This window comes from Salmo salar, chromosome ssa25 (genome assembly GCF_905237065.1).
Source record: "Salmo salar chromosome ssa25, Ssal_v3.1, whole genome shotgun sequence".
NCBI classification, from domain to species: domain Eukaryota; kingdom Metazoa; phylum Chordata; class Actinopteri; order Salmoniformes; family Salmonidae; genus Salmo; species Salmo salar.
The window spans coordinates 13,138,512-13,151,807 of record NC_059466.1 but is presented as its reverse complement, the minus strand read 5'-3'; the positions used below and the strand labels follow the sequence as shown (position 1 = coordinate 13,151,807).

At 40.6% G+C, this 13,296-nt stretch overlaps 2 protein-coding genes across 3 annotated transcripts in view; both read right to left on the bottom strand.

Moving 5' to 3' along the window:
* LOC106586186 (sodium-driven chloride bicarbonate exchanger) overlaps nucleotides 1-2,194 on the bottom strand; it is a 46,846-nt gene extending 44,652 nt beyond the window's left edge. Inside the window, exon 1 of one of the 2 annotated variants that reach the window (XM_045707667.1) lies at nucleotides 1,886-2,194. In XM_045707667.1, coding sequence (XP_045563623.1) covers nucleotides 1,886-1,933 — 48 coding nt within the window. In that variant the 5' untranslated portion in view covers nucleotides 1,934-2,194. The remainder of the gene's footprint in view (nucleotides 1-1,885) is intronic. The other variant, XM_014173158.2, reaches the window with a different exon arrangement.
* Nucleotides 2,195-6,816: 4,622 nt separating this feature from the next.
* LOC106586185 (T-box brain protein 1) lies at nucleotides 6,817-12,083 on the bottom strand. The gene is given in 7 exon segments (XM_014173156.2): nucleotides 6,817-8,556; nucleotides 9,688-9,749; nucleotides 9,923-10,081; nucleotides 10,437-10,558; nucleotides 10,785-10,939; nucleotides 11,265-11,855; nucleotides 11,857-12,083. Coding segments are annotated over 7 exon segments (2,019 nt in total). The 5' UTR covers nucleotides 11,952-12,083; the 3' UTR covers nucleotides 6,817-7,721.
* Nucleotides 12,084-13,296: the final 1,213 nt, after the last annotated feature.

The following is a 13,296-nucleotide window of genomic DNA, read 5'->3' as shown; positions in this document are numbered from 1 at the left end:
TGCATCCTTCCTTCCAAATTAAATCAAACATTATTTGTCACATGCTTTGTAAACAACAGGTGTAGACTACCAGTGAAATGCTTACTTATGGGCCCTTCCCAACAATGCAGAGAGAAGTAATAATAAATACACAATGAGTAGCGATAACTTGGCTATATACCAGTACCGAGTCGATGTGTAGCGATATGAGGTTATTGAGGTAGATATGTAGATATAACTAGGAATAAAGTGACTAGTCAACATGACAGATACCAAACAGAAGCAGCAGTGTATGTGATGAATCAAAACAAGTTAGTGCAAAAAGGGTCAAGGCAGATAGTCCGGGTAGATATTTGGTTAACTAATTAACTAACTACTTAACAGTCTAATGGTATGGGGGTAGAAGCTGTTCAGGGTCCTGTTGGTTGCAGACTTGGTGCATCGGTACCGTTTGCCGTGCGGTAGCAGAGCGGACAGTCTATGACTAGGGTGGCTGGAGTCTTTGACAATTTTTAGGTCCGTCCTCTGACACAGCCTGGTATAGAGGTCCTGGCAGGGCAGGGAGCTCGGCCTGTCCTGGGCCGTGTGCACTGCCCTCTGTAGCGCCTTGCGGTCGGATGCTAAGCAATTCCACAAGCACTCACAGACATGCTAAACTGAGGTTGACGTCAGAGGCCCGTGCAGTTGCTGGATATTCCCTTAGGAAGCCCATCACCCAACAATGCAGCCAACCCAAATACCGTCCCAGTTCTATGCAGTGCAAGATATAAGCAATAAGCTATATGCTACAAGCTATAACTTTGCCCACAAGCAATTTTCAGCCTGGTTACAGACACCCATGGTCCTGTGATCCCTGGTCAAAATGTGTGCACTGTGAAGGGAATAGGCTGCCATTTGGGATGCATGCATCTTGACTGATCGCTTAACTCAAGGCTCTCTGATCGTTAGCAGGGCACTTGGCAGGCACCCTGAAACTACCCTCTAGGATATGATTAAGCAACCTCATAGATCAATCAGGCTTATGAGTTCATAGGTTGCACTAATGTGCCTGTGAATCGGTGAATGTCTGTGTAAACATACTGTACAATCTATTTCCCTGGGTTCAAATACAGTAGTACTACATGACCTTGGTGCATGGGGTCACTACTGGTTTTACCAAATTAAAATCAAATGTCATCTGCCAGAGAAGAAGCACTTACTGACTATAATTAGGAATTTAATGAAATGTGTATAGGCCTGCAATGGTAAGCTACAGTCTTCAGTCACAGAAAGTCCGCTTTTTTATTCAGATTCACTCATTTATTTATGAGCAATATGTTGATATTCATATTTTATAACCCAGTGGTATAATTTGTCCTGGTTGACTCACCAAATCTTTGTGCAAGGAATTTCCTCCTAGAAGAAAATGAAGAATTTTGTTCTATTATATTCTACATGACACGAGTCTATAGACTATTGAGGAAAAGAGAACTATATCTAAATTCACTGATATTATAATGAAAAAAATGTGAAGCCTATGATAGAATGTCTTCATAACATCAATCAAAGCTGTCCAAAATATTTCCTTGACCAAAATTGCATTTCACATTTATGCATAGGTTAGAACGCTTGGTGTGTGAAAAGAATATGGCATATTTTATGCTACTGCAGGTGGTTGATATAACCACTGTAGCAGATTTAGAAAATATATATACCGGCTTTCCTGTTTATCTAATTGTATCAATGTCTGTGGTGATATCGGCTGTGACACTGTACTACATTCCACATGCTACTTGTCATCATCTAAATCACTTTCACCGCCAAATATCTGGATCATAAAAGATGCACGCGGGATGTAGTCAATGTGCGCCACAAAGAAAATAACGTCCGCTGAGAGCAGTGCAATGGGGGGTGAGTGGCTCCTTACCGTTGGCAGTAGCGGCTCCATTTGAGCTCCTTGGTCCTTGATGTCCATGTTCTGTTGCGTGAACAATAATGGATCCGTTTGTATGGAATGGTGGTAGTCAACTGTTCTTTTCACTATTCCTGTCAGGTCTGAAAAGTGCGGTGCAGAAGAACCACGAATTGACACGCTATGGTCACATGTTTAGCAGTCGTGAAGCCCTGCCAGATAATTATTCCTCACAGGGGCGCAGCTTATATTATATCCATGCTAACAAACCATGAGCATCCCTTTTGCCTTGTCGTGATGCGGCAGAATAGATTATCGGGCCCTTCTCTTACCCATGATGTTGGTAGGCTACCTCTTGAACGGATGATGTTGGTAGGCTACCGTATCTCAATGAAGTTTTTGTGATAACAAAATTACAATTCTAAAGAACAAAACAGATTCAACACAGGAGACAAACTTCACACAACTCTGACACAAACTACAGTACTAGGCGAGAAACCAGAGCATATAATGTCATTTTAAATGTCCATGTCTTTTAAAAGTCACGTTTATTTTAAGTGTATTCGTTTTATTTATTCAAATGTGTAATGGGTAGTGTATTAAGGATAGATGTGAATGCATGGCAGTAAATATGTGGCGGAGAAAAAAGTCCATCTATACATAACATATTCTGCCATCTCTTGGCTGGTCAAATGCAATGCTCAGGTCATAGGTCATGATAATGTCTCACTATGCCCTATTCCCAGAACAACTGTTGCTTCTCCAAGCCCTTACACACCATATACAGTCCAACTCTGAACATGTCTCCATCTCACAACCAGCAGCTCCCCCTGTGCACTCGCTCACTCACCACAGAGATCAGGGCCCATCCTAATAAATTGTCTCAGATTAGGAGTGGATCAAAATGGATTAGGATCTCATGGACAGGCCTTGGAGGATACCAAGTTAGGACATCACACTACTCAGACTGATCACACCTGACCATTACTAGGCCATGCTCCCGTCATCCAAATTCAGTGTCCAACTTGGCCTTGGTTCGAAAGCATGGCAGCATTTCTCCTTTGGCTCTCAGCATTAAAGTGGGAGCCCACGTTGCCCTCCATTAGGTTTCAGCTGTGCTCCAGTCCCACTCTAAACAATACATCTCTTATGCCCGGTACCAGTCCCATGTCCTCAGAAAGCTCTCATCATCCACCTCAAACATCATCACTCCTTTCCCCTGGGCACAATACCTGTTGCTAGGCATCATATAAAATATATCAAGTCATAGAATCGTTCGGTCAACTGGCAGAATTGATGCTGTTTTGACTGATTTATCTGAACTATTGTTCATTCTCATAAAACAGTTTTGGGAAAGTATTTGATGCCCTCTGGTGTATACAAATGGAACGGCATCAATGGGATACACAGATATTGTAGCAGTATTAGCCTTTTGACCAGAATATTGGTCAATAATGATTGTGGAAAGTGATACTGCATTTGAGAATGCATAGCTAAATAGTCTTCATATATCTAAATCATCATGACGTACAGTACCAGTCAAAAGTTTGGACACACCAACTCATTCCAGGGTTTTTCTTAATTTTTACTATTTTCTACATTGTAGAATAATAGTGAAGACATCAAAACTATGAAATAACAAGTATGGAATCATGTAGTAACCAAAAAAGTGTTAAACAAATCAGATACATTTTATATTTGAGATTCTTCAAAGTAGCCACCCTTTGCCTTGATGACAGCTTTGCACACTCTTGGCATTCTCTCAACCAGCTTCATGAGGTAGTCACCTCAAATGCATTTCAATGAACAGGTGTGCCTTGTTAACCTGTTATGGCTAGGGGGCAGTATTTTCACGGCTGGATAAAAAACGTACCCGATTTAATCTGGTTACTACTCCTGCCCAGTAACTAGAATATGCATATAATTATTGGCTTTGGATAGAAAACACTCAAAAGTTTCTAAAACTGTTTGAATGGTGTCTGTGAGTATAACAGAACTCAAATGGCAGGTCAAAACCTGAGAGATTCCTTTACAGGAAGTGGCCTGTCTGACCATTTCTTGAACTTCTTTGCCATCTCATTCAATTACAAAGGATCTCTGCTCTAAGTGACACTTCCTACGTCTTCCATAGGCTCTCAGAGCCCAGGAAAAAACAGAATGTCGTCATTCCAGCCCCAGGCTGAAACACATTATCGCCTTTGTCAAGTGGCCGATCAAGGGACTGTGGGCTTAGGCGCGTGCCCTGGCCGCCCCCGTCTTTGTGATTTTTCCTCTGTTTGCCGAAAAGGAGATTCCCGGTCGGAATATTATCGCTTTTTTACGAGATAAATTGCATAAAAATTGATTTTAAACAGCGGTTGACATGCTTCGAAGTACGGTAATGGAATATTTAGAAATTTTTTGTCACGAATTGCGCCATGCGCACGACCCTGATTTACCATTTCGGATAGTTTCTGGAACGCACGAACAAAACGCCGCTATTCGGATATAACGATGGATTATTTGGGACCAAACCAACATTTGTTATTGAAGTAGCAGTCCTGGGAGTGCATTCTGATGAAGACAACAAAAGGTAATCAAACTTTTATAATAGTAAATCTGATTTTGGTGAAGGCTAAACTTGCCGGGTGTCTAAATAGCTAGCCCGTGATGGCTGGGCTATGTACTTAGAATATTGCAAAATGTGCTTTCACCAAAAGCTATTTTAAAATCGGACATATCGAGTGCATAGAGGAGTTCTGTATCTATAATTCTTAAAATAATTGTTATGCTTTTTGTGAACGTTTATCGTGAGTAATTTAGTAAATTGTTAGTAAATTCCCCGGAAGTTTAGTTATGCTAGTTCTGAACGTCACATGCTAATGTAAAAAGCTGTTTTTTTATATAAATATGAACTTGATTGAACAAAACATGCATGTGTTGTATAACATAATGTCCTAGGTGTGTCATCTGATGAAGATCATCAAAGGTTAGTGCTGCATTTAGCTGTCTTCTGGGTTTTTGTGACATTATATGCTAGCTTGAAAAATGGGTGTCTGATTATTTCTGGCTTGGTACTCTGCTGACATAATCTAATGTTTTGCTTTCGCTGTAAAGCCTTTTTGAAATCGGACAGTGTGGTTAGATAAAGGAGAGTCTTGTCTTTAAAATTCTGTGAAATAGTCATATGTTTGAAAAATTGAAGTTTTTGTATTTTTGAGGAATTTGTAATTCGCGCCACGCCTATCATTGGATATTGGAGCAGGTGTTCCGCTAGCGGAACGTCTAGATGTAAGAGGTTAAAAGTTCATTTGTGGAATTTCTTTCCTTAATGCGTTTGAGCCAATGAATGTGTTGTGACAAGTAAGGGTGGTATACAGAAGATAGCCCTATTTGCTAAAAGACCAAGTCCATTTTATGGCAAGAACAGCTCAAATAAGCAAAGAGAAACGACAGTCCATCATTACTTTGAGACATGAAGGTCAGTCAATCCGGAAATGTCAAGTACTTTAAAAGTTTCTTCAAGTGCAGTCACAAAAACCATCAAGCGCTATGATGAAACTGGCTCTCTTGAGGACCGCCACAGGAAAGGAAGACCCAGAGTTTCCTCTGCTGCAGAGGATAAGTTCATTAGATTTACCAGCCTCCGAAATTGCAACCAAAATAAATGCATCAAAATCTCAACATCAACTGTTCAGAGGAGACTGTGTGAATCAGGCCTTCATGGACGAATTGCTGCAAAGAAACCACTACTAAAGGACACCAATAAGAAGAAGAGACTTGCTTGGGCCAAGAAACACGAGCAATGGACCAGTGAAAATCTGTCCTTTGATCTGATGAGTCCAAATTTGAGATTTTTGGTTCCAACCACAGTGTCTTTGTGAGATGCAGAGTAGGTGAATGGGGGATGACATGTTTACTGTTGTTGCCTTGTTTCAACTGGGCCCTCACAGTTTCCAGCTCAGGACAGACACAGCTGTATTTCCGTCCCCTATTTCAGCCCCCTTTCAGGTGTCCCGAATTTTCTTTGTGCAAAAATGATCAATTTGTCAGCAAGATGCATTAATTAATTCAGGCTACAAGAGTGTAGTTCTAATGACAATCACTGAATGACATTACAAGTGTCGGTGTTTTGTAACAGATGTCTCTTTCCGTTCATCCAGTGGCTGATGTACTGCTTGGATGCTGGAATTATTTTGGAGTAGACAAATGTATGCAGGTAGCCTAGTTTTTGAAGTGATTTGTTAGACAATCAGATGAAAACATCATGACTGGTTGTGTTCATACCACATTAAAAGGTAATACATGTTTATCATTAAAATACATGTCTTAACTATTAGGCCCATAAAATGATGTAATATGAACTCCCGTGGGGAAAAAAACGTGACCACTGAATGTCACAGTATAATTCGCACTACTCGTAACCCTGAATGGGGAACCCTAACCCTTTTGCCTAACTTAAAATAGGGCTTGCATAGCCTAGCCCCATCTTCATGATCTGTGGATCTGTGAGGATAACTTATACATGCTTTTTCTCTTCCTCTCTCTATCTCTCCTCTCTCTCTCTCTCTCTCTCTCTCTCTCTCTCTCTCTCTCTTCTCTCTCTGGCTACTCTGGCTTCGTCTGAAATGGCACCCTATTCCTTTTATAGTGCACTACTTTTGATCAGGCAGAGTTGACCTCTCTGTTCAAAAGTAGTGCACGAGGATGCCATTTCAGACCTTTACGGAATGTGGTCCGGCATCTCCACTCCCATCTGTACGAACTTGGTTTTATGGTCCCTGCTGTTTTAAGCCCGTGACTCCCAGGCCTACCTATATTAACTTGTAATTAGCCACAAAATCCAAGAATTTTGTCATTCTATGAAAAATTGGTAGCTTATGTTGGAAATGTTTTGGGTACGTCACGTTTGGTCCATGCATAGGCTACTACTGTGGATTTAGAAGGATGAAAGCATCTTGGTCCAACGTTTCTATAATTTATTGCAATGAAGCACATTACAGCAGATACAGAAGCTTCCACATACACTAGTACACAATCTGTAAAAAATAATGGAAGGTCCGAAAAAGACGTAAAAATTACAACATTGTTTTTTCCCCTTATTAATGTAGCCTAGTAAAAAGTACACTATATCAACATTTAGAACGTTTATTACCACACCTAGAAAGAATTTCCATCCTATTTTGCGTAAGATAAAATGGCTGCATACTCAAATGTCTAATATCTGGATATTTTGTACTGACACTGTGATTGAACATGATGGGCAAAGAGCAGCCTACTACAATGAGTTCAGAAATAATTAGGCTACATATACTCAGATCTCGCTCCTACCAGTAAATGCTACACAACGACATAGCCATCATAGACTCGCAATAGTTTTTTTGTTTGTTGTTGTTATCTAACACATTGTATGAGAATCACTTGTTTATAGTATAGGCCTACGATATGCGTTTTAAAACACAACCAACGAGTATGTCTACACTTAGAAATATTACAAATGAATTCAATAGTTTACATTCATTTCACAGTATCACTAAAGGGTTAAATATTATGTACATTATTTTCATAATTACAATAGACAATTGCTGTTGGTGAAAAATCTTCAAATTAAATAAATAGCCTACTGTATTAAGGCCCATCAGATAGCAAACTAATACTGTTAAATGGAAGAATCTCGCCTAAATGTGCTTTGTAGGGCCTATGCTCTACGAGCCAACATCTTTAAATCGTTCGTCAATGTTGGTCCAAGACAGGGTGTGCATTGCAACTGATAGGCCTATCCGTTGGATATTATCAGTTGGATATGGGCTACAGATAGATGGATCTAAAAATAACACATGGGTCATGCGTTTTTTTCCAGATGTCTGGTTGTTTAACTGTGTGGATAGAAACTATAGTAACCAATGTCCTTGGCGCAATTTTTCTCACACTCTCTTGGCGCCAACATCTCAGATTTCAACTGGGTTTCCGAAACCGGTGTGGCAGACGGTGAAATTCTTCTCCGTTTGGCTTGCTCAAAAATACCAGAATCACTTGAATCAATCGACTTGATTGAAGACGGCGTCTCAATCCAGCTGGATTCGGATAAGTCTTTTGGTTTTGCCTCGTCAGAACCTCCGATGGGTGACCTTTCTGTTGGGATGGTGTCGGCGTCATCAACCAGGTAGTTAGAGGTGCCTGTTCTGCCACCAACAGAATTTGTGGGCCAGCAGGATAGAACAGGGCTAGACTTACTGCAGTACTGGGGTGGTGTGCGTGTGCCCCAGCCGGATGGGTCGGCATAGTAACCGAGAGGTCTGCTTGAGCACCCTGCAGTGGGCAGGGGAAGGGCCTTTACTCCAGCCGCTGCATATGACAGCAGGGTGGCCGCGTTACCGGCAAAATCAGCAGCCGCGGCGGCATCGTATGCCGAGGCGGCAAAGTCCAGTCGGTTATTGGCAGGGGTGACAAACCATCGCTGCGGGGATGCAACTGTGGGCTCTTCGGTTTGTTGCGGGGATAGCAAGCTGTTACTAAGTGGGACGCTGCGGTCCGTGCCAGGACCAGTCCCTACGCCAGGGTGAAAGCGAGATTTGGCATAACTGCTGACAAATTGGTCCTGTAGGAAAGAACCAGCCATGGCATATCTCGCACCAGGCATGATCTGAGAGCGAGGCGAGTCACCCGGTGATGGCGTTAACCGGTCAATGTCGCAACCTGTGTAGACACTGAAAAGATGAGGGAGAAACATACAAACAAACTATGAATCATGAGAAATATCCTTCACTGCCAATCACTAGCGGTTCTGGGGAGGGCAGGGGGGGCCAGTGCCCCAGTGATAACAATTTTGGGCCCCCTTGTGGCCCCCCTAAATGTGGAGTATGAAATCATTTTTACATAACTAATTTTTGCTATCAGTCTTTTTTTACATCCGTTATTAGACAGTGGCAACGATGATGATTATGAACATGGTCTTTTGCCTGCTAATGCAGTGAAGAAAACGATATGACAACAATAACGTTTAATGTAACTGGCCCCTCTAACAGTACAACTGGCCCCAGCTTGCCCCCCCCCCAGTTTAAATGGTCTAGAACCGCTACTGCTGCCAATGTGCAAGAATGGAACAAACTTTCACAAATGCTAATTTGATACAAATGCAGAAGGAACTAGGCCTAGGACTACCTACATTTTTTGGGGGACATCATCAAATAATTATTATCATCTAACCAGTGGCCTGATAAAAAGTCACCATAATGTGGTTATTATAGTGGACTGAGGCCTACTGCAAATTATAATTAGGCATATGCTTATTAATGTGTCCCCGTTAAAATGAAACGAAAACTTGAACCTTGATAGGTTAATTCGTTATCGATGCTGATTACATTTTAAGATTATTGATATTGAAGAGCCAACGTGGACACAACATAGGCCATATACCAATCCTCGCACCCAATGAACGCACGTTCCAAGAACTTGATGGGCCTATATCATATATTATATGGCTTCTCATGAATAGCCTATTTTGTTCATTTGCAATAGCCTAACGAAAAGCCTAACAATCTCACAATATAACGAAAAACTTGCTGTATTAGAAATGTTGGTTAAAAGTTTTCCTGCGATTGAAATGTCTTTAGATTAAAATGTAGCATGAGCAAAAAATAATGAGGCATGATTAGGCTACACTAAATTTACATAAAAAGTATCTCTATCATTTCAATTGCCTCAAATGGGTTCTCTCCAATTAATTCACCTATATCATTTAATTTAATTTCTAATCGGAGAGAGGCAGAACCAAGCAAAACAAACGGGATTAAACACAAAGAATAAAAGCACAAATAGTAAGTGACAAATAGTCTTACGTGTCATAGTTGTCCCGAAATCCTTTAGCAAATGGATTGTGGTCGATTTTTAGCTGCGTAATCTGCACAGAAAAACATGAGGCAGATTTGAACGAATAACAGGTGCTTGCTGTTTTCTACCGTTCCAAATCCTAATATACCGAAGGAAATGTGGCTTTTGGATATAGGCAACAATACTATAATACTTAACGAATGGAATTATCGTCAATAAGAATTTTCAAAATGGTTTTCTCACGTCGGTATTCTGGTAAGCTGTGACTGCGATAAACTGTGTTTCTGGGAAAGTGAACGTCTGTACTCTTCCAGGTTGGCTGGAGTCCTCGGTTCCATCTTCGTTGACTTCCACTACATGGAGTCTGGGCTGGTACTTGTGAAGGGATTGTAGAACCACCATCTGGAGGTACAAGTAAGGAAGATATTCCATAAATGACCAAAGTCAATTTCGAACTTAAAACTGGAGTAAATAAGCCATGGTAGTTTCTTGATAGAGCCTAAAGGACCAACACCGAAGACAGGATAAGACATTCGTTTTGAAGAAAAATAACACATTTTATAAAAATGGTTATTTAGACTTTAGATTATGATCAATTATTGGGGGGGAACATAATAAGCGAACTATTATGTAACTGCAGGTGTCAGCACAACAAACTCTCCTTACTCAATAGTTGAGGGTCTTTTAAAGTTTCTGGTCATACTATTTAACGTTTTGTTTTATAGCCTGTATCTAAAATTAAAATGTTGTCGCTGACCTGTCCCGTGTTGTTTGAACCTCCTTTATTGTTCGTTAACTTCAGCTTTCCAAATGAGATTTCTTGGCGCATCCAGTGCGCCCCGGTGTTTGGGGAGTCAGGGTGCATATACACCCTGTTTCCTGTGGAAAATAAATACATTAAATACATTGAAATGCACTGCTACTAGAAAATATCATACAAATATTGATTTTCAATTATATTAATTAGATCATATATTTGTTTGGTTGTATTAGTTCAATGTTGCGTGTTAGCTTGCCATTGCAGAATCAAGGCCTACGTTTATCTTAATTATCAACCGTTATCTTCACTGTATACTTCACAGGGATGTAGGCTACAGGAACGTACCTGTCACATTTGTGTCCGCTTTGCCACATGGTACCCACTTGCCACCCTGGAATCGCCAGTGATTTGGATCAGCAAGAATAACATCCACAAATATGTTGTAGTGCGCCGTCGGGTCGAGACCAGAAACGTTGAAACTCAAAAAGGGGAACATCCGTCTGTAATAATACAATGAATAATCCTATAAATGTTGTGCGCTGATGTAATAGCAGGCGATGTGTCATGCGTAACAGACCAGCACTTTTGGTGATCTATGAAATGGTGAAATTATTTGTGAAACAATCCAAGAAAATATATAGTCAGTTAAACATGTTCAATTATTTCAATGATATTGAGAATATAGCCAATATATTGAACGAACTACAATTGCAATTACCTTCCATACCCCCCCCCCCCCCAAAAAAAAATGCGTATTAGGCTATTATCACAATATTTGCCTCCAGACTTGTGGTGAAGTGAATGTAACCGGAGAGGGATACATACCGTCCTTGCTTAGTGATTATCATCTCTGTTTGATGTCTGTGAAACTTCAGCCACAGGGCCCTGTTGCACAGATATACCTGCGCTTTCCCAGGCACCAGCCCAGCTTGCGCGGAGGAAAACTGGTAGAACGCCGCTCCTTGATAAGTGTGTCCATACTGTTGCGCGTATGGGTAACCCGCGGTTGGGTAGCCTTGCGGGGAGCTGTTGGTCAGAAGACTGTTGTACGCTCCATTAGTGATAACTGGATGGTGGGCCATATAACGACTCGGACTCCCAATAGAAAAAGCCGGGTGCGCTGGTCCATGTTGACTCGGATAGGGGAACATAGCACTTGGAGTTGCTGAGACTGACTGTGGTTGGTTAGATTGAGAAAGGATATACCTTTCTCCTGTAGATCCATCGAAATTATGACGAATTTCAGAGACTCCGTGGAGATCAGGAGAGAGTTTGCCTCTCTGGACGTCCCCTGATGCGTCCTTGGAGTCGGAAAAATTGTCTTCCTCTGACTGATTCGTCATCCCCATGGAATTTTTTTTCAGAGGTGAACTTCTCTCCAGGTTGTCACTAGCAGATATAATAGTATGGTCCTGCGAGCTCAGATCCATCGGAGCATGGGTAGCCACTGCCCACATTCAGACATTTCTTGGAGAGCACACTAGCTGGCAAGATGCAATTCTCGAGCTGCATAGCTCTCAATGACAAACCGCTATTAAGGCAAACTATATGTAAGCTTTTGTCCACGCCTAATAACTCTAATCTAGCAAACGAAAAAAAACGCCTTCCTATGGTTTGAGGCACTTTGAGTAAGAGAGCAAATAAGCCAATTGACACCATCCTGTAATCAGGAAGGATTTTCTTTTCAACACTCTTCCTTGCTAATGAAACAACTATTGCTATTGGTTAGCTCAAGACAGTAATTTAATAAGACAGCTCTTAATTGGGATAGTCATCATGGCTTTGTGCATAAACCCCATTTGCGTGTAGAGACAATCAATCAGCATCATGTCCTAATTTGATCAAATTAGAACTTTATGTGATGTATATCACATCTATATGTTAACTATTTCATATCTTTGTGGTGCATTGTCACATGCTCATGTTGGTTGTAGAAACCAATATCAATACAAATAGGCGTGCCGGAAACATACAATGATGTTTTCCCCCTGTAGATTTTGACATTATTAAGGAAAGCGTGCGTTATTTACCTATTCATGTGGTAAGAGTGGTAAAGTATGTTTACCGGAGAAACAAAAATATATTATTAACACAGCAAAAATGACAGGCAGTGCACTTCATGCTTTAAAATGATGGTGATATAGCGTGAAATCATGCCGTTCATCTGAAGATGTGTTTATGAGTCCCAAGGCAGGTAAATATTTTATTACTCTGGTCTAAAGTTTTGAATCAGAGCACTCCAAGCGAGTGCCCTGACAAATAAAACAACATAATAAAAATCAGCAAGAATGAAAAAACAAAATCACCAATCAAATAACAATCTGAAAATAATTGTTTAATTCGATGGGCTCACCCAATTTCTATTTCAGAATTCTAACAAATGTGTAAAATCTTAAGAATTCGTGCGATTTTGTTTAATGATATGATAAGATAGCACTGTAATTATTAAACGATTGGACTCTTTTGAGTTGTATTGTTTGATTAGCAGTTATAGACTTAATTAATTATGCACAGGGGGGAAAAAAATCAGATATTCCACTCAAATATATAGACTAACTTTAGAGGGAACTATTCTGCAGAAAAGGTCGATCTCATCTTGTCATCTTGTCTATTTTTCAGTATTAGAGCTTCATTGATGTGTGGCAGTGTGACAGGGTCATTGGACAAAATCCAACATGAATGTTGTAGTCCAGAATGAGCCAATTCGATGCTGTGTGTTGCTTTACACGGTTGGCAAAACTCCACATTTTACTTAAGTCTACTTATCGATTGAAATACGTAAGACTAATCGAAATATGCATACATGGACATTTTGTTTTGATAAATATCCCAATGCCAGCCCCAAATTCTATAAACA